The sequence below is a fragment of the Salmo salar genome, chromosome 18 (assembly GCF_965601325.2).
Source record: "Salmo salar chromosome 18, fSalSal1, whole genome shotgun sequence".
In the NCBI taxonomy this organism is placed as follows: Eukaryota; Metazoa; Chordata; class Actinopteri; order Salmoniformes; family Salmonidae; genus Salmo; species Salmo salar.
The window spans coordinates 3,678,603-3,703,144 of NC_138308.1; the positions used below are offsets into that span (position 1 = coordinate 3,678,603).

A 24,542-nucleotide genomic window follows, 5' to 3' on the forward strand; every position below is an offset into this window, starting at 1 on the left:
TTACCTTTGCTGTTCTTCATCAGAATGCACTCACAGGACTTCTACTTCAATAACAAATGTTGGTTTGGTTCCAAATAATCCATAGTTATATCCAAATAGCGGCGTTTTGTTTGTGCGTTCAAGACACTATCCGAAGGGTAAAGAAGGGTGACGCGCCCGGCGCATATCGTGACAAAAAATGTAAAAATATTCCATTACTGTACTTTGAAGCATGTCAAACACTGTTTAAAATCAATTTTTATGCGATTTTTCTCTTAAAAAAGCGATAATATTCCGACCGGGAAACCCTGTTTTCATTCAAAGACGAAAAAATAAAAACATGGCGTCTTCTCGTGCACGCGCCCCCAGTCTCATTGTTCTCAGATCGACCACTATCCAAATGCGCTACTGTTTTTCAGCCATGGCCTGCAAAGTCATCATTCCCCGTTCTGGCGCCTTCTGAGAGCCTATGGGAGTGTTAGAAAATGTCACGTTACAGCAGAGCTCCCCTGTTTTGGATAGAGATGATCAAGAAGGCCAAGAAATAGTCAGAGATGGCACTTCCTGTTTGGAATCTTCTCAGGTTTTGGCCTGCCAAATGAGTTCTGTTATACTCACAGACACCATTCAAACAGTTTTAGAAACTTTGGAGTGTTTTCTATCCAACGCTAATAATTATATGCATATTCTAGTTTCTGGGCAGGAGTAGTAACCAGATTAAATCGGGTACGTTTTTTATCCGGCCGTGAAAATACTGCCCCCTATACCACAACAGGTTAACTGACTTGCCTTGTTAAATAAAGGTACAAAAAACATATCCCTTTAATGTTCTGTTTTTTTACTACATCAACTGCAGAATAACTGGCACAGATCCAGAATCTCTACCAGAGTGGCAAAGAAAACCTCACAATGGAGCTCAAATCTTGGCACGCAACTTATTCCCCATAGATTATCATTCATCTGTAATAGATGCATGCTTGCCCTCTGACTCAGGTATATTATTGAGGTTGTAAGTGCTGTGTCACCCCCGGTTGCTCAATCATTTTGCTGTGTTGTTTTCTACTCTGTGTCTCTGTAAAACCTGTTTCTGTCTCTGATTCTTTCTCTGTCCTGCAGCTGTCTCACTGGCTCTAGCCTTGAATGGAGTCTTCACAAACACTATCAAGTTGATCGTTGGCAGGTAAATACATCATTGCAGTACACCAAATAGACTCAAAAACTGTTTGGGGAAGGTTGAATTATATATCAATGAGTACCTTATTTAAATTGGCATTCACTACTCAGTTATGCAGTGTGGCACTTATTTTTATTTCTTTTATTTTTATTTAACCATTATTTAACTAGGAAAGTCAGTTGGGAACAAATTTCTCTTTACAATGACTGCCTATGGGACTCCCAATCACGTCCGGTTGTGATTTAAATAATGAACTAAATGCCTTGACATGTACTTAAAGTTAACTCTAGGTGGCATAACTTTGTGTGGCTCAGTTGGTAGAGCATGGTGTTTGCAATGCCAGGGTTGTGGGTTTGCTTCCCACGGGGGACCAGTACGGGAAAAACAAATGTATGAAATGTATGCATTCACTACTGTAAGTCACTCTGGATAAGAGTGTCTGCTAAATGACTAAAATGTAAATGTAAAATGACTGAAATGTCTTCTTCATTTTCTCTGCAGACCCAGGCCAGACTTCTTCCAGCGTTGTTTCCCAGATGGACAGGTGAATGTTAAGATGCTGTGCACCGGAGAACCATACCTGGTGTCAGAGGGACGCAAGAGTTTCCCAAGCAGCCACTCTTCTTGTGAGTATCAGTCAGTCAGTCAGCCACAACACTGTCGATCAGTATGTTTTAGGGATCAGTTTGAGCCAGGCAAGGCACAGAATCCCTAATCTTGATCCCAGCAAACCAAAACGGGTTCTGTGTAAGTTCTCAGAACATCGGTTAGGTTGTAGCAAGTGTATGCTTTCCACATTCTGGAGGACAGAGTTTTGAAATGAGTGGAATTCGAGTACGATAGCTAAGGAGATGGAGAAAGCAAGGATTACATATTCAAACTAAGGGCAACCATCCGACAGGAGACGCGTCCGTCCATGATGTATACGGGTAAGATAGTCCAACTTGCTACATTTTCAGATATTACCCATTTCTAATTTTGACAGAAAGTGGTTTCATTTCAAGTTAAAATGTACTGTTATCTTGCTAACGTTAGCTGGCTGGCTCACTAGCTAATGTTACCTGTATGATCTTATTATTTGTATCTCAGAGCCATTTGCTTGACTAGTTATAGCCTAATGTTAGCTAGCTAACATTGAACCTGGTTGGTTAGCTACCTGCAGATTCATGCAGGGTAGTAATGTCATGAGTTGGGACTATGGTTCATTGTTTAGCTAGCTAGCTAGCTATGTGTCTTAACAAAAGACCACTATGCAATTATCCATTTCAACAGAATGTCACTGCAACAACTGTTGATAGACGTACAAGCTGGTAAATTTGCTCTGGCTCTCTACTCCGATTTCAGACCATGGGTAAGATAGTCTAGCTAGCTACATTTTCAGATATTACATGTTTCTAATTTTGACAAAGTATTTTCATTTCAAATTAAAGTGTGCTATTAGCTAGGTAGCTAATGTTGGCTGGCTGGCTTGCTAGCTAATGTTGCGTGTATGATCTTATTTTTCGTATCTCAGAGCCATTTGTTTGACTAGTTATAGTCTAATGTTAGCTAGCTAACATTGAACATGCTTCATTAGCTACCTGAAGATTTGGTATTTTCTATTTTACAAGGATCCCCATTAGCTGTTGCAAAAGCAGCAGATACTCTTCCTGGGGTCCACACAAAACATGAAACTTAATACAGAATGACATAATACAGAACATCATTAGACAAGAACAGCTCAAGGAAAGAACTACATACATTTTTAAAAAGGCACACGTAGCATACATATCAATGCATACACACAAACTATCTAGGTCAAATAGGGGAGAGATGTTCTGCCGCGAGGTGTTGCTCTATCTGTTTTTTGAAACCAAGTTTGCTGTTTATTTGAGCAATATGAGATGGAAGGAAGTTCCATGCAATAAGGGCTCTATATAATACTGTACGTTTTCTTGAATTTGTTCTGTAATTGGGGACTACGACAAGACCCCTGGTGGCATGTCTGGTGGGATAAGTGTGTGTGTCAGAGCTGTGTGTAAGTTGACTATGCAAACAATTTGGGACTTTCAACACAATGTTTCTTATAAAAATAAGTGATGCAGTCACTCTCCTCAACTCTTAGCCAAGAGAGACTGGCGCGCATAGTATTAATATTAGCCCTCTGATTACAACTAAGAGCAAAACGTGCCGCTCTGTTCTGGGCCAGCTGCAGCTTAAGTAGGTCTTTCCTTGTAGCACTGGACTACACGACTGGATAATAATCAAGATTAGACAAAACTAGAGACTGCAGAACTTGCTTTTTGGATTGTGGTGTCAAAAAAACACAGTATCTCTTTATTACGGCTAGACCTCTCCCCATCTTTGCAACGATTGAATCTGTTTTTTGACCATGACAGGTAACGCCAAGTAATTTAGTCTCCTCAACTTGTTCAACAGCCATACCATTCATTACCAGATTAAGCTGAGGTCTAGTACTTAAGGAATGATTTGTACCAAATACAATGCTCTTAGTTTTAGAGATGTCCATGGCCAGTTTATTACTATCCACTGATTCCAAAACAGACTGCAACTCTTTGTTAACCTGTTAGGGCTAGGGGGCAGTATTGACATGGCTGGATAAAAAACATACCCGATTTAATCTGGTTACTACTCCTGCGCAGTAACGAGAATATGCATATAATTATTGGCTTTGGATAGAAAACACTCCAAAGTTTCTAAAACTGTTTGAATGGTGTCTGTGAGTATAACAGAACTCATATGGCAGGCAAAAACCTGAGAAGATTTCATGCAGGAAGTGGCCTGTCTGACAAGGTGTCGTTCTTCTTGTCTCTGTTTATTGAAGAGTGAGGATCTTAGCTGTAACGTGACACTTCCTACGGCTGCCATAGGCTCTCAGAAGGCGGCAAAATGCTGAATCGTGGCTTTGCAGGCTCTGGCTGAAAAAAAGTAGCGCGTTTGGGTAGTGGCTGGTTACAGTACTGTGAGACTCAGGCTCGTGCCCGCGTCGACCGAAAGCTTTGTTTTCTTTCCTCTGTTTAGCTAAATGGAGATTCCCGGTCGGAATATTATCGCTTTTTTACGAGAAAAATTGCATAAAAATTGATTTTAAACAGCGGTTGACATGCTTCGAAGTACGGTAATGGAATATTTAGATTTTTTTTGTCACGAATTGCGCCATGCGCGCGACCCTGATTTACCATTTCGGATAGTTTCTGGAACGCACGAACAAAACGCCGCTATTCGTATATAACGATGGATTATTTTGGACCAAACCAACATTTGTTATTGAAGTAGCAGTCCTGGGAGTGCATTCTGACGAAGACAACAAAAGGTAATCAAACTTTTGTAATAGTAAATCTGATATTGGTGAGTGCTAAACTTGCCGGGTGTCTAAATAGCTAGCCCGTGATGGCTGGGCTATGTACTTAGAATATTGCAAAATGTGCTTTCACCAAAAAGCTATTTTAAAATCGGACATATCGAGTGCATAGAGGAGTTCTGTATCTATAATTCTTAAAATAATTGTTATGCTTTTTGTGAACGTTTATCGTGAGTAATTTAGTAAATTGTTAGTAAATTCCCCGGAAGTTTGCGGGGGGTATGCTAGTTCTGAACGTCACATGCCAATGTAAAAAGCTAGTTTTTGATATAAATATGAACTTGATTGAACAAAACATGCATGTATTGTATAACATAATGTCCTAGGGTTGTCATCTGATGAAGATCATCAAAGGTTAGTGCTGCATTTAGCTGTCTTCTGGGTTTTTGTGACATTATATGCTAGCTTGAAAAATGGGTGTCTGATTATTTCTGGCTGGGTACTCTGCTGACATAATCTAATGTTTTGCTTTCGTTGTAAAGCCTTTTTGAAATCGGACAGTGTGGTTAGATTAACGAGAGTCTTGTCTTTAAATAGCTGTAAAATAGTCATATGTTTGAGAAATTGAAGTAATAGCATTTCTAAGGTATTTGAAAATCGCGCCACTGGATTAGACTGGCTGTTGCGTAGGTGGGACGAATTCGTCCCGCCTGCCCTAGAGAGGTTAACCTCTATGGGCTAGGTGGGACGCTAGCGTCCCACCCGTGGTGCACTCCATCAACAGCAGGTGCATTTCAAGAGCGGCAAATTTGAATCCAAATAAATGTCAAAATTCAAATTTTTCAAACATACAACTATTTTACACCCTTTGAAAGATAAACATCTCCTTAATCTAACCACGTTTTACGATTTCAAAAAGGTTTTACGGCGAAAGTATGTTAGGACAGTACATTTACAAGAGTTGTGTGTAATGTTTTGTCAATTCAAAGACAGGGTCACCAAAACCATAAAACCAGCTAAAATGATGCACTAACCTTTTACAATCTCCATCAGATGACACTCCTAGGACATTATGTTAGACAATGCATGCATTTTTAGTTCTATCAAGTTCATTTTTATATCCAAAAACAGCGTTTTACTATGGCATTGATGTTGAGGAAATCGTTTCCCTCCAATAACCGGCAGTCAAGTCAGCAACACAAATTAAATAATTAAAATTAGAAAACATTGGTAAAATATTATATTGTCATTTAAAGAATTATAGATTTACATCTCTTGAACGCAATCAACTTGCCAGATTTAAAAATAACCTTACTGGGAAATCACACTTTGCAATAATCTGAGCACTGCGCCCAGAAAAATACGCGTTGCGATACAGACAAGCCGTCATGTTGGGGAGATCTAAAATCGAAAATACTATGTAAATAATCCATTACCTTTGATTCTCTTCATCAGATGTCACTTCCAGGTATCACAGGTCCATAACGAATGTAGTTTTGTTCAAAAAAGCTCATCATTTATGTCCAAAATTCTCCGTCTTGTTAGCACATGATCTAAGCCCGCCGGACTTCACTTCATGAACGAGGGGAAAAAATATATTTCCGTTCGTTCAAACATGTCAAACGTTGTATAGCATAAATCATTAGGGCCTTTTTTAACCAGAACATGAATAATATTCAAGGTGGACGAATGCATTCTCTTTTATAACGTATTGGAACGAGGGTACCCAACATGAACTCACGCGCCAGGTGTCTAATGGGCCATCATCGTTCCATGGCTCTTGTTCGGTCAGATCTCCCTCCAGAAGACTCAAAACACTTTGTAAAGGCTGGTGACATCTAGTGGAAGCAATAGGAAGTGCCAAAATATTCCTCAGCCCCTGTGTTTTTCAATGGCATAGGTTTAAAGGTAATACAACACATCAGGTATCCACTTCCTGTCAGAAAATGTCTCAGGGTTTTGCCTGCCAAATGAGTTCTGTTATACTCACAGACACCATTCAAACAGTTTTAGAAACTTTAGAGTGTTTTCTATCCATATATAATAAGTATATGCATATTCTAGTTACTGGGTAGGATTAGTAACCAGATTAAATCGGGTACATTTTTTTTATCCAGCAGTGCAAATACTGCCCCCTAGCCCTAACAGGTTAAGGGTATCGGTAGCTAACTGTGGTTTCTGGTGCGTATGTGGTTGAATCATCAGCATACATGGACACACATGCTTTGTTTAATGCCAGTGGCAGGTCATTGGTAAAAAAAAGAAAAGAGTAGAGGGCCTAGAGAGCTGCCCTGAGGTACACCACACTTTACAAGTTTGACAATAGAGACGCTTCCATTAAAGAAAACCCTTTGAGTTCTATTAGATAGATAGCTCTGAATCCACGATATGGCAGAGGTTGAAAAGCCGTAGTACTTAAGTTTTTTCAAAAACAGGTTATGGTCAATAATATCAAAGGCTGCACTGAAATCTAACAGTACAGCTCCCACAATCTTCTTATTATCAATTTCTTTCAACCAATCATCAGTCATTTGTGTCAGTGCAGAACATGTTGAGTGCCCTTCTCTAAAAGCATGCTGAAAGTCTGTTTGTTAATTTGTTTACAGAGAAATAGCTTTGTATTTGGTCAAACACCATCTTTTCCAACAGTTTGCTAAGAGCTGGCAGCAAGCTTATAGGTCTGCTGTTAAAACCAGTAAAGGCCGCTTTACCAATCTTGGGTAGCGACATTACTTTGGCTTCCTCCCGGCCTGAGGACAAAGACTTTCTTTTAGGCTCAAATTAAAAATATGACAGATAGGAGTGGCTATAGAGTCAGCTACCATCCTAAGTAGCTTTCCATCTAAGTTATCAATGCTAAGAGGTTTGTCATTATTGATCGTTAGCAATAATTTTTCCACCTCTCCCACACTAACTTCACAAAATTCAAACTTGCACTGCTTTTTATTCATTACTTGTTTTTTTATACATGAATATAATTGCTCACTGTTTGTCATGGGCATTTCCTGCCTAAGTTTGCCCACTTTGCCAATGAAATAATCATTCAAATAACTGGCAACATCAAATGGTTTTGTGATGAATAAGCCATCTGATTCGATGAAAGATGGAGTTGAATTTGTCTTTCTGCCCATAATTTAATTTAAAGTACTTCAAGGTTTAATCTCATTTATCTTGGCCTCATAATAAAGTTTGTTCTTTTTTTGTTGTTGAGTTTAGTCACATAATTTCTCAATTTGCAGTAAGTAAACCAGTCAGATGTACAGCCAGACTTATTAGCCACTCCTTTTGCCCCATCTCTTTCAACCATACAGTTTTTCAATTCCTCATCAATCCATGGAGCCTTAACAGTTCTAACATTCATGCAGGGTAGTAACATGAGTTGGAATTATGGTTCATTGTTTACCTACATGTCTTAACAAAAGACTCTCATCTGTGTGCCAGAGCGCAGAATAACTGATGAATTTATGAATGCTCAACACGTTAAATATGGCCGGTATCATTAAACGTCAGCAAAAAAGGATAATTAAATTGTTGCCAGCAGCACAGTAGCAGTCACCAACGCTCTGGATAATATGAAACCAGCCTAATCAGCTGTAAAATGGTCAGAGTGGTGTGTTCTCTCATTATGTGTCTGGAAGTACCTAGCAAGCTAGCCAATGTTAGCCAATTAGCTTGGGTGCTTGACTGCCGTTGCGAAGTCAGAAAGTTCGGATCAACCCTACTCATCAGCCAGAGCATCCAGTGTGCACTCTGAATGCTGCTAGAGCGAAACACCCGGAATTTACGAACAGACAATCTGACAGCACAATTGCAGTCACCAACACTCTGGATAACATAGTACATTTACGTCATTTAGCAGACGCTCTTATCCAGAGCGACTTACAGTAGTGAATGCATACATTTCATACAATTTCATACATTTCATACATTTTTTTTATATATTTTTTTATCTGTGCTGGCCCCCCGTGGGAATCGAACCCACAACCCTGGTGTTGCAAACACCATGCTCTACCAACTGAGCTACAGGGAAGGCTGTACCCTAACCAGCTCTGCTAGGGCGAGTAATGTTCAATGAGTTGTTCTCTCATTTGTGTCTGGAAGTAGCTAGCAAGTTAGCTTGGGTGCTTGACTGCTGTTGGTAGTACAGAATGCTCGGATCAACCCTTAAAGAGATGGGTGGGGCTAAATGGGGCAAACGTCTTATTCACGTCGGCCACGAAGAAGAAGAGCACACAGTCTTGGGTAGCAGGCCGTGTCGGTGGCACTGTATTGTCCTCAAAGCGTGCAAAGAAGTTGTTTAATTTGTCTGGGAGCAAGACATCGATGTTCGCGACGGGGCTGATTTTTTGTTGTTGTAATCTGTTTGATTGTCTGTAGACCCTGCCACATACCTCTCATGTTTGAGCCATTGATTTGCGACTCCACATTGTCTCTATACTGACGCTTTGCTTGTTTGATTGCCTTACAGAGGGAATAACTACACTGTTTGTATTTGGTCACGTTTCCAATCACCTTGCCATGATTAAATGCGGTAGTACGTGCATTCGGTTTTGCGCGAATGCTGCCATCAATCGACGGTTTCTGGTTAGGGAAGGTTTTAATAGTCATAGTGGGTACATAATCTCCTATACACTTCCTTATAAACTCGCTCACCGAGTCAGCGTATACAATGTTATTGTCTGAGGCTACCCGGAACATATCCCAGTCCACATGATCGAAGCAATCTTGAAGCGTGGAATCCGATTGGTCAGACCAGCGTTGGATAGACCTAAGCACCGGCGCTTCCTGTTTTAGTTTCTGCATATAGGAGGGGAGCAACAAGATGGAGTCATGGTCAGATTTGCCAAAAGGAGGGCGAGGGAGGACCTTGTATGCATCCCGGAAGTTAGAGTAGCAATGGTCGAGTGTGTTACTCGCTCGTGTACTGCAATCGATATGCTGATAGAATTTAGGTAGCCTTGTTCTCAGATTAGCTTTCTTAAAATCCCCAGCTACAATAAACACAGCCTCAAGATATATGGTTTCCAGTTTGCATAAAGTCAAGTGAAGTTCCTTGATGGCCGTCTTGGTATCCGCTTGCGGGGGGATATACACGGCTGTGATGATAACCGAGGAGAGTTCTCTTGGGAGATAATACAGTCGGCATTTGATTGTGAGGAATTCCAGGTCAGGTGAACAAAAGGACTTGAGTTCTTATATGATGTTACAATTACACCACGCTTGGTTAATCATGAAAAATACACCCCCACCCTTCTTCTTACCAGAGCGATGTTTGTTCCCCTTGGTGTGATGCACTGAAAATCCCATTGGCTGTACGGACTCCAACAGCATGTCCCCAGCAAGCCATGTCTCTGTGAAACAGAGTATGTTGCAATCCCGGATATCTCTTTGGAAAGCAACTCTTGCCCTAATTTTATTGACTTTGTTAACAACTGGACATTAGCGAGTAATATACTCAGAAGCGGTGGGTGGTGTGCGCACATCCGAAGCTTCACTAGATGACCGCTCCAGCACCCTCTCCTCCGACGGCATTGTTTTGCATCTCCTCCTCAATGGACTGCACCATATTTGCCAATTCTTACTGTGAGATGTTACCCCACACTTCCACCAAGTTCCCAGACATTTCTGGGGGGAATGGCCCTAGCCCTCACCCTCCGATCCAACAGGTCACAGACATGCTCAATGGGATTGTGTTCCGGGCTCTTCGCTGGCCATGGCAGAACACTGACATTCCTGTCTTGCAGGAAATCACGCACAGAATGAGCAGTATTGCTGGTGGCATTGTCATGCTGGAGGGTCATGTCAGGATGAGCCTGCAGGAAGGGTACCACATGATGTCTTCCCTGTAACGCACATCGTTGAGATTGCCTGCAATGACAACAAGCTCATTCCGATGATGCTGTGACACACTGCCCCAGACCATGATGGACCCTCCATCTCCAAATCGAACCCGCTCCAGAGTACAGACCTCGGTGTAATGCTCATTCCTTCGACGATAAACGCAAATCCGACCATCACCCCGGGTGAGACAAAACCGCAACTCGTCAGTGAAGGGCACTTTTTGCCAGTCCTGTCTGGTCCAGCGATGGTGGGTTTGTGCCCATAGGCGACGTTGTTGCCGGTGATGTCTGGTGAGGACCTGCCTTACAACAGGCCTACAAGCCCTCAGTCCAGCCTCTCTCAGCCTATTGCGAACAGTCAGCACTGATGGTGGGATTGTGCATTCCTGGTGTAACTCGGGCAGTTGATGTTGCCATCCTGTACCTGCCCCGAAGGTGTAATGTTTGAATGTGCCGATCCTGTGCAGGTGTTGTTACACGTGGTCTGCCACTGCAAGGATGATCAGCTGTCCGTCCTGTCTCCCTGTAGCGCTGTCTTAGGCGTCTCACAGTACGGACATTGCAATTTATTGCCCTGGCCACGTCTGCTGTCCTCATGCCTCCTTGCAGCATGCCTAAGGCACGTTCACGCAGATGAGCAGGGACCCTGGGCATCTTTCTTTTGTTGTTTTTCAGAGTCAGTCGAAAGGCCTCTTTAGTGTCTTAAGTTTTCATAACTGTGACCTTAATTGCCTACCGTCTGCAAGCTGTAAGTGTCTTAACGACCGTTCCACAGGTGCATGTTCATTAATTGTTTATGTTCATTGAACAAGCATGGGAAACAGTGTTTAAACCGTTTACAATGAAGATCTGTGAAGTTATTTGGATTTTTCTGAATTATCTTTGAAATACAGGGTCCTGAAATACAGGGTCCTTGTGTGCCCATGCTCGTTTCTTGTGTGCCCATGCTTATTCAATGAACATAAACGTTTCTTTTTTGCTAGGTTATAAAGTATTTTTCGCCAGATCCTAATTGGTATATCAAATTTTATGTTCCTTGTGATGGCATAGAAGGCCCTTCGTGCCTTGTCTCTCAGATCGTTCACAGCTTTTTAGAAGTTACCTTATATTTAGGCCGAGGTATGTATCGTTTCTTGTGTGCTCTAGGGCAATGGTATCTAGATTACATTTGTATTTGTGGTCCTGGCAACGTTTTTGGAACACCAGTATTTTTGTCTTGCTGAGATTTACTGTCAGCGTCCAGGTCTGACAGAATCTGTGCAGCAGATCTAGGTGCTGCTTTAGGCCCTTCTTGGTTGGGGACAGAAGCGCCAGATCATCAGCAAATAGTCGAAATTTGACTTTCTAGTAGGGTGAGACCAGGTGGTGCAGACTGTTTTGTTGCTCTCGCAAATTCGTTGATATACATGTTGAAGAGGGCGGGGCTTAAGCTGCATCCCTGTCTCACCCCACAGCCCTGTGGATAGAAAGGTGTGTGTTTTTTGTCAATTTTAACCACACATGTGTTGTTTGTGTACATGGATTTTATAGTGTCATATGTTTTTCCCACAACACAACTTTCCATTAATTTGTGTAGCAGACCCTCATGCCAAATTGAGTCGAAAGCTTTTTTGAAATCAACAAAGCATGAGAAGACTTTGCATTTGTTTTGGTTTGTTTGTTTGTCAATTAGGGTGTGCAGGGTGAATATGTGGTCTGTCAGTCCTTGGTTCCAAATATTGGGGAAGATGCCAGAGCTAAGAATGGTGTTAAAGAGTTGAAGTTTTGCCAATTGGAATTTGTTGTTTGTATATTTCATCATTTCATTTAGGATACCATCAACACTACAGGCCTTTTGGGGTTGTATTTTGTCCTGTAGTTCATTCAATGTAATTGGAGAATCCAGTGGGTTCTGGTAGTCTTTTATAGCTAATTCTAAGATTTGTACTTGATCATGAATATGTTTTTGCTGTTTGTTCTCTCTCTCTTCTTTGCACTCCCCATCTCCCTCTCCCTGTCTCCCCCAATCCCTCAGTTGCATTCTCTGGCTTGGGCTTCACCTCCTTCTACCTGGCTGGGAAGCTGCATTGCTTCACGGACCAGGGCCGCGGGCACAGCTGGCGTCTGTGTGCCATGTTGCTGCCCCTTTACAGTGCTGTGATGATCGCCCTGTCCCGCACCTGCGACTACAAACACCACTGGCAAGGTCTGTCACAGTCACGCCACATCCAAATTAACCAGCAGATAAACCATTTAGGTCCAGGAGTTTTTTTCTGACCATGTGACTTACAGGCTGTTGAATTCAGTCAACTTTATTATCCAATGTGCGGGAATTACTTTTGCAATATTCCTTTAACTATCCCCAAATTCCCTGGTTTTCAACTAATCCAGGAATCTTCCAAATAGGATTTCTGGAAAACCAGGGAATTGCATCCCTATCATCACAATGTACACGGAAGATATAAAAAGCTAAAATCAACATGAATGTACTTAAAATTGTAGGCTTACATAAGATTACTAGAATACACATAAACTCGGTTTCTAAGGCCCAGAGTTTTTCCTGGTACATACAGTATCAGTCCAACATTTGAACACACCTACTCATTCAAGGTTTTTTCTATGTTCTACATTAAAATAACAGAAATGGAATCATGTAGTAACCAAAAAAGTGTTTCAGATTTTAGATTCCTCAAAGTAGCCACCCTTTGCCTTGATGACACCTTTGCACACTCTTGGAATTCTCTCAACCAACATTCTTAAAGGAGTTCCCATATATGCTGAGCACTTGTTGGCTGTTTTTCCTTCAATCTGCGGTTCAACTCATCTCAAACATCTCAATTGGGTGGAGGTCAGATGATTATGGAGGCTATGTCATCTGATAGTGTGTGTCAAATCGGAGGGCCTGTTGTCCGGACCTCTGGCAGTCTCTTTGGGGGTGCCACAGGGTTCAATTCTCGGGCCGACTCTCTTCTCTGTATACATCAATGATGTCGATCTCGCTGCTGGTGATTCTTTGATCCACCTCTAAGCAGACGACACCATTCTGTATACCTCTGGCCCTTCTTTGGACACTGTGTTAACCTCTCTAGGGGAGGTGGGACGAAATCGTCCCACACTATTTAACAGCCAGTGACAAATCAGAGCGCCAAATTTAAAACCACAAAATGTCATAATTCAAAGTTCTCAAACATAGGACTATTTTACACCATTTTATAGATACACTTAGCCTGAATCGAACCACGTTGTCTGATTTCCAAAAGGCTTTGCAACGAAAGCAAAACATTAGATTATGTTAGGAGAGTACATAGACACAAAAAACCACACAGCCATTTCCAAGTAACTAGCATACATCACAAATACCCAAAACACAGCTAAATGCAGCACTAACCTTTGATGATCTTCATCAGATGACACTCCTAGGACATTATGTTATACAATACATGCATGTTTTGTTTAATCAAGTTCATATTTATATAAAAAAATAGCTTTTTACATTAGCAAGTGTTGTTCAGAATTAGCATACCCACCGAAAACTTCCGGTAAATTTACTAAATTACTCACGATAAACGTTGACAAAATACATAACAATTATTTTAAGAATTATAGATACAGAACTCCTTTATGCAATCGCTATGTCCGATTTTAAAATAGCTTTTCGGCGAAAGCACATTTTGCAATATTCTGAGTGCATAGCTCGGCCATCACGGCTAGCTAATTTGACACCCACCAAGTTTGGGACAACCTAAACTCAGAATTACTATTAGAAAAATTGGATTACCTTTGCTGTTCTTCGTCAGAATGCACTCCCAGGACTTCTACTTCAACAACAAATGTTGTTTTGGTTCAAAATAATCCATAGTTATATCCAAATACTGCCGTTTTGTTCGTGCGTTCAGGTCACTATCCGAAGGGTAATGCGCGAGCGCATTTCGTGACAATTTAGAAATATTCCATTACCGTACTTAGAAGCATGTCAAACGCTGTTTAAAATCAATTTTTATGCTACTTTTCTCGTAAAATAGCGATAATATTCCAACCAGGCAACGTTGTATTCATTCAAAGACTGAAAGAAAAAAATGGAGAAGTCTCGTGAATGCGCATCTCCAGTCTCACTGTCCCCAGGCTGACCACTTACAAACTCTGCTCCTATACTTTGCCCAGAGACAGCAGACACCCCATTCCACTTTCTGGCGGCTTTAGAGTGCCAATGGAAGCCTTAGAAAGTGTCACGTTACAACACAGATGCTGTAATGTCGATAGAGATGCAACAGAAGGACAACAAATTGTCAGACAGGGCACTTCCTGCATGGAATCTTCTCAGGTTTTGGCCTGACATAAGAGTTCTGTTATACTCGTGAAAATACTGCCCCCTATACCACAACAGGTTAACTAACCTCCAGATGAGCTTCAATGCCATACAACTCTCCTTCCATGGCCTCCAACTGCTCTTAAACCTGTTGGGGATAGGGGGCAGTATTTGCATGGCCGGATAAAAAACGTACCCGATTTAATCTGGTTACTGCTCCTGCCCAGTAACTAGAATATGCATATAATTAGATTTGGATAGAAAACACTCTAAAGTTTGTAAAACTGTTTGAATGGTGTCTGTGAGTATAACAGAAATCATATGGCAGACCAAAACCTGAGAAGATTCCATGCAGGAAGTGGAAATCTGATTTGTGGAATCACCTGTGCCTTTGAAACACACCGTGAGTTAGGATTCATTTAGCACTTCCCAATGCTTCCACTAGATGTCAACAGTCTTTACAAAGTGGTTGGAGTCTTCTCCGGTAGAAACTGACCAAAAGAGAGGCTTGGAAAGTTGGTCACAGGGGGAGGGCCATTTCTACTATGACGCGGACGCCCATGGGAACCCTTTTGTTCCGAAACGTTTAGTAAGACAATGCAATCGTCCGCCTTGAATATTATTGAAGCTCTGGTTGAAAAAGGCCCTAAAGATTTAAATTATACAACGTTTGACATGTTTGAACGAACGTAAATATATTTTCTTTGCACATTCGTGACGACAAGTCCAGCGTGCCTCGTACATTATGAGTAGCCTTCGGAACGTGCTAACAAGAAGGAGCTATTGGGACATAAATTATTCACTTTTTCGAACAAAACTACATTTGTTGTGGACCTGGGATTCCTGGAAGTGCCTTCTGATGAAGATAATCAAAGGTAAGGGAATATTTACAATAGTATATTTGATTTTAGATGGTTCCAAGATGGCGCTAACATGTATCGCCTAGCCTATTCTTCTGAGCATAGCACCTCGTTTATTGCAAAGTGTGATTTCCCAGTAAAGTTATTTTGAAATCTGGCAATGTGGTTGCATTCACGAGATGTTAATCTATAATTCTTTGAATGGCAATATTATAATTTACCAATGTTTTCGAATAGTAATTTTGTAAATTGTAGCGCCGATTCACCAGAAGCATTTGAGGGAAAATATTTTTTGAACGTCATGCGCCGATGTAAAATGCTGTTTTTATATATAAATATGAACTTTATCGAACAAAAAATGCATGTATTGTGTAAAATGATGTCCTAGGAGTGTCATCTGATAAAGATTGTCAAAGGTTAGTGCTGCATTTAGCTGTGTTTTGGATATTTGTGATGCATGCTAGTTGTTTTGAAAATGGCAGTGTGATTTTTTTGGGCAGGGTACTCTCCTAACATAATCTAATGTTTTGCTTTTGCTGTGAAGTCTTTTTGAAATCGGACAATGTGGTTCGATTCAGGAGAGGTGTATCTATAAAATGGTGTAAAATAGTCATATGTTTGAGAAATTGAAGTTATAGCATTTATGAGGTGTTTGTATTTCACGCGACGCGATTCACTGGCTGTGGACTAGGGTGGGACGCAAGCGTCCCAGGTTCCCAGACAGGTTAAATACAAGTAAAACTAAATGCATGCTCTTCAACCGTTTGCTGCCCGCACCTGCCCGCCCGTCCAGCATCACTACTCTGGACGGTTCTGACTTAGAATATGTGGACAACTAGAAATACCTAGGTGTCTGGTTAGACTGTAAACTCTCCTTCCAGACTCACATTAAACATCTCCAATCCAAAATTAAATCAGTCTGTGTAGGTTTAGTTAGGAACCTAAACCCTATCTATAAATCATTATTCCCACATGAAGAAATTCTACCGTTTACTATAGTAAACTGTGATATACTACAGAATACTATACTTCACATGGTTGTATCCATCGATCATGTGTAGAACTTATTATAGAATGTTGTAGTATACTGTAGAACACTATAGTAAATACTACAGTATTATCTGCAAAAAGCACTGTAGTAAATGCTACAGTAATGTCCTCAAAAACACTACAGTCCGCAAAAACACTACACTTTTTAAACTATAGTAACTACTAAAGTATTTAATTTGCATATACCCTGCCCATTCCCCTCCCCATATTGTAATTTGTGCCACCCATAACTGAGAAACCTACATGCCAAGTATAGACCATATGCGGTATTACATTGTATATGTTATAGAAAAAAAGCAAAAGAGATTAATTATCTGTTTAGACCCCAGTCCTATTTACAGGTTAGGGTAAGTTTGCTTTTTTAGTATGTCTCTAGTTGGTTTCTTGAAGGAGAAATCCTCCACTTTTATGTCAAAGATAATAAATCAAAAGCGCTATAGTAAATACTAGGGCACCGAGTCTCCAGGTCTAAAAGGGAAACCTGTCTCTCTCTCTCTTTCACACACTCACACAAACAATCACACAAACACACAAACCCTGCCAGACACACACACAGGGGTAATTAGAGGTTTGTATAAGGAAGAGGGTGATAAGTGTGTGAATCTCAAAACATTGGCGATGACAGTGAGGTAACACATTTTCTATGCTGTCTTAACTGCCGTCTGTTCCTCCATCCCCACCAACATGGACAGTAATGTCCAGAAAGAGAGGGATAGAGAGAGAAAGACAGAAAGCAAGCACACAGCATTGAGTCATTATTTCCAGAGAGAGAGTGATAGAAAGAACCAGAGAGGGGGGAAAGAGAGCGATTTGATGTCCAGTGATAAAGTGACAGCAGAAATTAGGCGTTAGGCGACATCGCTGTCAGACACCACTAATTACTTTTAGAGGGATCGCAAATGAAAGAAAAATAGAGTTTACTATAGAATACTACAGTATATACTATAGAATTATGTAGTAAACTGTAGTATACCGTAGAATTCTATACTATACACTAGTATTTATCGATCATGTGTAGTACTTACTATAAAATGTTGTAGTATGCTGTAGAATACTATAGAAAATACTACATTAATGTCTGAAAAAACACTACAGTCTGCAAAAACACAAAAAACATGTATTATAGTAAATACTAAAGTATTTAATTTGCATATACCCTGCCCATCCCCCTCTCCCATAGCCCAATTTGTGCCACCTATAATTTAGAAACCTACATGACAAGTATTGATTATATATTGCCTTCCCTACAGGTTATAGAAAAGAGTGCAAGTGATTAACTATTTGTTAAGTCCTACCTAAAGTGGCCTTTTAGTATTTCTCCAGTAGAATTTCTCAAGGAGAAAGCCTCCATTTTATGTCAAAGATAGTAAATACTAAAGTAATTTCTGCAATAAAAATACAGTATACTACAGTCTGCAAAAAAACACAGTAAATACTGCAGCATATTTGTCCAGAAATACTACAGTATAATACAATCTGCAAAAACACCACATTAAAGTGGAACTGACAGCGTTTTAGCAACATTAAATCTTATTCAAATCTGTTCATATACTGTACACCCCCAGGAAGAATATTACACCTTTTTTATGTACATTTTCTAAAGCAGGAAAAAAAAGAAGGATGCAGCAGCGGTTTGGATCATTAAACTTGAGGGGCCCAATCTCCTATTACCCTGCTCTGTGAACAGGCTGCGTGGATAACATCATGCACTCTTCCCCATTAAGGGATGCTGTAGCCCCCCGGGTCCTTTGTAAATGTCTGGTTTCAGCTCCAGCATTGGAGAAGGGACACGTACTGAAGCATCAACACCATCAACATTTAGATGACTCTGTACATATTATGATGCATTTCAAATCACCAGCTCAGTGACAGAGCCTCCACATCATTAGTTTGTAGTATCCCTACTTTTAGAATAGTCATCCATCTCGACTGTATAGTTAAACTATTTATGGTGCAGGTGTTAACTTAATTTTATCCAGCTGGATAGATAAATAATACTTTCCAAAATCTTTTTGAGTCTAGTTCAGCCAGTCTAACTAATGCATTAGTTATTCATTCTCTCTACAACATTACAATGTATTTGTTTGTGAAAAATTGTTTTTATTGGATCACAAATCAACATTACAATTTAGCACTTATTTTCAAACATTGATCATGACTAGGAAATAATTTTGGTCTCAGCTATGGTGACAAAGTGACAGATGGTCTGTCCAAGCCAGGGACATGATGAGACTCAGCCAGGCCCAGTAGTGACATCAGCCCAAAGTTCAACCGATCTTAGCACAACGTTCACAAGAGCAACTGATGAAACTAAATTAGCTGACATTTCCAATATAAACATAATTAATTAAGTAAATCATCAATGATTCATCCACTGTATAAATAACTAAGTACCCACATTTATTTCCTACGGTAGATTTCTGAGACCTGAAGTGCAATCTAGCAATACTCCTGTGTGTGGTAGAGTGTGGCTCATTTGGTAGGAGTGTGGCACTAACTGTTGTGGATATCACTCACATAGACATACAGAAAATGTATGCACTCACTATACTGTAACTCGCTTTTGGAAAAAAAACATCTGCTACGGTAAGTAGCATATGTACATTATTAATATATTATTATTATTCCCCAGATGCCTTTGTTGGAGGGGTGATCGGCCTGCTCTTTGCCTACATCTGCTACCGGCAGCACTACCCCCCGTTCCAGCACATGGACTGCCATCTGCCTTACGCCAGTCTGGCCAAAGCCCCCCACCTCGTCTCTGCCCATGGCAATCCCCTGGTCCTGCCCACCGAGAACACCACCAGCATGCCTCTGAAGGGGCTGACAGTGGGGCCTGTATGACTCCTGCCACCCCTACACCCAGACCTGGCCCCTAGCCTCACACCCACCCAAGGAGCACCTAACCCCCTCTCACTCACACAGACTGAGATGTGGACAATACTGTACCCCCTCTCCCACTCTCAACCTTTCTCCCAGCCTCTTGCCTTCCTCCACCCTCACTCTTTGTTGGTTTTACCTGCCTGAATCAGGAGCATTTCAGTGGTATACATTTAGAGAGGCTGCGTATGTGTAGGAATATAGGACAACACTGCTGGAGCAAAAAGGCACTAAAAGTATGAAAAAAGGAAATTAAGGGCCAATTGTGCGAAATCAACATAAAACGGTTATGACATACATACGGAAATTATTCAGACCACTTGACTTTTTACATATTTTGTTACATTACAGCCTTAATCTAACATGGATTTTAAAAAGTAATTCCTCAGCAACCTACACACAATAACCCATAATAACAAAGCAAAAAATCAACAAAAATACCTTATTTACATAAGTATTCAGACCCTTTGCTATGAGACTCGTAATAGAACTCTGGTGCATCCTGTTTCCATTGATCATTCTTGAGATATTTCTACAACTTGATTGGAGTCCACCAGTGGTAAATTCAATTGATTGGACGTGATTGGGAAAGTGACACACATGTCCATAGGTCGAAGGAATTGTCCGTAGAACTCCAAAACAGGAATGTTTTGAGGCACAGATCTGGGCAAGTGTACCAAAATAGATTTCTGCAGCATGGAAGGTCCCCAAGAACACAGTGTCCTCCATCATTCTTAAATGGAAGAAGTTTGGAACCACCAAGACTCTTCCTAGAGCTCGCCACCCGGCCAACTGAGCAATCGGGGGAGAAGGGCCTTGGTTAGGGAGGTGACCAAGAACCTGATGGTCACTCTGACAGAGCTCCAGAGTTCCTCTGTGGAGATGGGAGAACCTTCCAGAAGGACAACCATCTCTGCAGCACTCCACTAATCAGGCCTTTATGTACAGTGGCCAGACGGAAGCCACTCCTCAGTAAAAGGCACATGACAGCCCGCTTGGAGTTTGCCTAAAGGCACCTAAAGACTCTCAGACCATGAGAAATAAGATTTTCTGGTCTTATGAAATCAACATTAAACTCTTTGGCCTGAATGCCAAGTGTCACGTCTGGACGAAACCTGGAACCATCCCTACGGTGAAGCATGGTGGTGACAGCATCATGCTGTGGGGATGTTTGTCAGCGGCAGGGACTGTGAGTCTAGTCAGGATCGAGGCAAAAATGAATGGAGCAAAGTACAGAGAGATCCTTGATGAAAACCTGCTCCAGAACTCTCAGGACCTCAGACTGGGGCAACTGTTAACCTTCCGACAGGACAATGACCCTAAGCACACAGCCAAGACAATGCAGGAGTGGGTTCGGGACAAGCCTCTGAATGTCCTTGAGTGGCCCAGCCAGAGCCCGGACTTGAACCCGATCTAACATCTCTGGAGAGACCTGAAAATAGCTGTGCAGCAATGCTCCCCATTTAACCTGACAGCGCTTGAGAGGATCTGCAGAGAATAATATGAGAAACGCCCCAAATACAGGTGTGCCAAGCTTGTAGCGTCATACCCAAGAAGACTGAAGGCTGTAATCGCTGCCAAAGGTGCTTCAACAAAGTACTGAGTAAAGGGTCTGAATACTTATGTAAATGTATTTTTCTGTTATTTCTATTTTATACATTTGCAAGACAAAATACAACCTGTTTTTGCTTTTTTGCTTTGTCATTATGGGGTATTATGTGTAGATTGATGAGGATGAGGATACCTTTAAGAATAAGGCTGTAACGTAACAAAATGTGGAAAATGTATAGGATTCTGAATACTTTACGAATGCACGGTAAATGATACCAGTGGGTTGATAAAAGGTTATGGTACAACGAGGATGCTCATTATAAGTTGTTGGTCTACAATTGCTTCACTGTTCTCATCAGTAGAATGAAGTTAGCTTGTATGGCAGCTGGTATTAGTTGATGTGGAGTTGGATGGAAAGCAGAGCAGCTGGTGATAATCCCATTAAATGTCACAGCAATAGAGAGCAATAGTAATAGCTTCTTTTTGTAGTCACTAACGGAGGCCATGGCTCGTTGGCCAAAACCTATTGGGTAAGGAATGGAGTTTCAGAGGGTTTTTGGATTAATGCAAAAAATAAGGTCTGTGGTAAACTCAGGTTTAGGAGATTTTATACGTTTGTTGTACAAGATAATCTCATCAGTTTACATAAGGTTTTATGAATTTTGAAGCATTTATGTAATCAAAATAAGTTAAACTCTAATGATGTGTTGACATGTAAAACATTTTTAACTACACCTCAGGTTGCATGCCTTATCAGACGGACCCAAAGTCTCCTTTGTGCAACATTGTTCGGGAACCAATAAAACAAGCACTTTCCCGCTAAATCGATATGGTTGCAGCCTGGCGCAAAACAATACACCATCCTTGCTTTTTCATTCGAGCTGATAAGAAAAACGCTAACTAACTTTTGGTGGAATTTAGCGTATACTTGTATGCGTGGTTGGTGCAGTGACATGAAACACTTTGCAACTAATGTTGTAGTTCCATTTCTCCAACAGTTAGCGACTCGTTCGCAACTGACTTATTTTGAGCACATAAAGGCTTCAGAATTCATAAAGGTCATGTTAACTGACTGGCATTATCTCATAGAACAAAACATATAAGATCTCCTAAGCCTGTGTTAACCTCAGATGTTATTTTTGGTGTATATCCCAGAACCCCATTAATTTCCCTCATAGGAATGCCAAATGAACCAGAGGCAAAAAATGCTAACTAATTTCTAGTTTTTAGGACGACAAGCTGAATAGCTATATGGAGCTCTCGTTACGGTAGATGTCACAGCTCCCCAATTTGATTAATGAGTATCTAATCCAGTGGTCGAAAAAGTAACCAATCGTCATACTTGAGTAAAAGTAAAGACACCTTAATAGAAAATGACAAGTAAAAGTGAATGTCACCCAGTAAAATTCCACTTGGGTAAAAGTCAAAATGTATTTGATTTTAAATATACTTAAGTATCAAAAGTAAATGTAATTTAAAAAAAAATGCTTAAGTACCAAAAGTAAAGTATAAATCATTTAAAATTCCTTATATTAAGCAAACCAGTTTCTTATTTATTTACAGATAGCCAGGGGCACACTCCAACACGCAGACAATTTATAGACAAAGCATGTGCTTTGAGTCCGCCAGATCAGAGGCAATAGGGTTGACCAGGGACGTTCTCTTGATAAGTGTGTGAATTGGACCATTTTCCTGTCCCTCTAAGGATTCAAAACGTAAAGAGTACTTTCGGGTGTCAGGGAAAATGTATGGCGTAAAAAGTACATTCATTTCTTTAGGAATTAGGAATTAAAAATAATAAAGTAAAGTACAGATACCACAAAAAACTACTTAAGTAGTACTTTAAAGTATTTTACTTAAAAGTACTTATTACTCCACTGATCTAACTGCTTGGGCAGTGAGGGAATTCAGACTACAAAATCTGATAGCTAAAACATTTCTAACTTTGAGAGCAGACATGACCTAATGTATGGTCACTAATGTTGTCCAAACTGTATTTTATTGTTATTCTACTAGCCTATGCCTTGGTCTTAGACCCACAGAGGTTGCTATTGCATTGTTGCCATCTCTCCTGTTGCTGCTTCTCCATGGCAACATAAGGATAAATATAGCACCAATACATACATGGAGAGAAGCACCGTTCAATGACAGAACAATCTTCTACCCAGTCCTGTGTTCATTTATCTTTTCCCAATTCCTCCCATTCTTTCTATCCGTTTCTCTCCATCCAGTTTCTCTTTTTCCTCAAATGTTTCTCATGGCATCTTTCTCATCCCTCCATGACACTTCTCTCTATCGCTTCTATTTATTTTCCTCTCTCTTTTTCTCTCTCTCCCTTTTTCTCTTCTCCCTTCTCTTTCTCTTTCGATCTCTCTTACTCTTTCCTTATCTACCACCCTCTCTCTCCCTCCTCCATCTCCTCCCGCTCCCTCTCTCACACTCTCTCTCGCTAAGTAATCTCTCCCTCTTGCCATGACGTGGGCTGACTGGGTATTTAACGTTTCCTGCACTGAGGTAGATTTGAATACAGATTAAAGTTCAACGAGGGCAATTGATAGCGGGCAGGTGGAATTGGTATGGTAGAAGAGCGTTGAGCCAGGCACAAACTCCAATCTGATACTGCATTAATCCTCATTATGTTCGGTTAGGCAGCACTGCTTGTGATGACATTAGGGTCAAATTAAAACTAAGCAACCCCAAAGACAGCCCAAGCATTGCAAATAGGTTTTAGTCGACATTGGCCTCACAAAATAAATAGACAATCTGCACATTACTCTTTACTGGGTATTGAGTTATGCCAAGCCCAATTTGAGTGCCAATTTACAGAGAAATACCAAGGATGGTTATTTTCCAGCAACTGATAGTGTTCTGTGATGTAAGCAACTGGAAGTTATTTAGTGAGATAACATATTCCTCCTTGTTAGTCATCAAACTGATTTGCATAGCCCCACTAAGCAGATGTAGTTCAGACTAAGATGAATTGGCATATTTTCCATACTGCTGAAGCATACCATACCATTGTTGTGACATTATATGGATGGGCTGAGCTGAGTTTCTGCATTTTACTTAAAACCTCTAAAGGCTCCAACCTTTTTTTTCAATGTTCGCCAAAAATGACATACCCAAATCTAACTGCCTGTAGCTCAGGACCTGAAGCAAGGATATGCATATTCTTGATTCCATTTAAAAGGAAACACTTTGAAGTTTGTGGAAATGTGAAATTTTTGTAGGAGAATATAACACATTAGCTCTGGTAAAATATAATACAAACAAAAAAACATGCATTTTCTATTTTCTTTTTTTCATCATCTTTGAAATGCAAGAGAATGGCCATACATTCAGATTGGAATTTAGATTTTGGCCACCAGATGGCACCAGTTTGAGTGCAAAGTTTCAGACTGATACAGTGAAGAATTACATTATGACACAATATTTTGTATCACGTCTGCCAGGAGTTTGCCCAAATGTCCCGAATTGGTCAATTGATACATTTTCAAGTACATAACTATAACTATAGAGAACATACAAAAAATGCTATGCATCCCTACTCTGGACGGTTCTGACTTATGTGGACAACTATAAATACCTAGGTGTCTGGCTAGACTGTAAACTCTCATTCCAG

General features: G+C 40.6%; 1 protein-coding gene across 1 annotated transcript in view; it reads left to right on the plus strand.

The window, feature by feature from the left end:
- LOC106576893 (phospholipid phosphatase 4-like) overlaps positions 1-21,481 on the plus strand; it is a 71,575-nt gene extending 50,094 nt beyond the window's left edge. Inside the window, exons 4-7 of the mRNA XM_045701753.2 lie at positions 1,096-1,159; positions 1,655-1,779; positions 12,309-12,479; positions 19,122-21,481. Coding sequence (XP_045557709.2) covers positions 1,096-1,159; positions 1,655-1,779; positions 12,309-12,479; positions 19,122-19,333 — 572 coding nt within the window. The 3' untranslated portion in view covers positions 19,334-21,481. The remainder of the gene's footprint in view (positions 1-1,095; positions 1,160-1,654; positions 1,780-12,308; positions 12,480-19,121) is intronic.
- Positions 21,482-24,542: the final 3,061 nt, after the last annotated feature.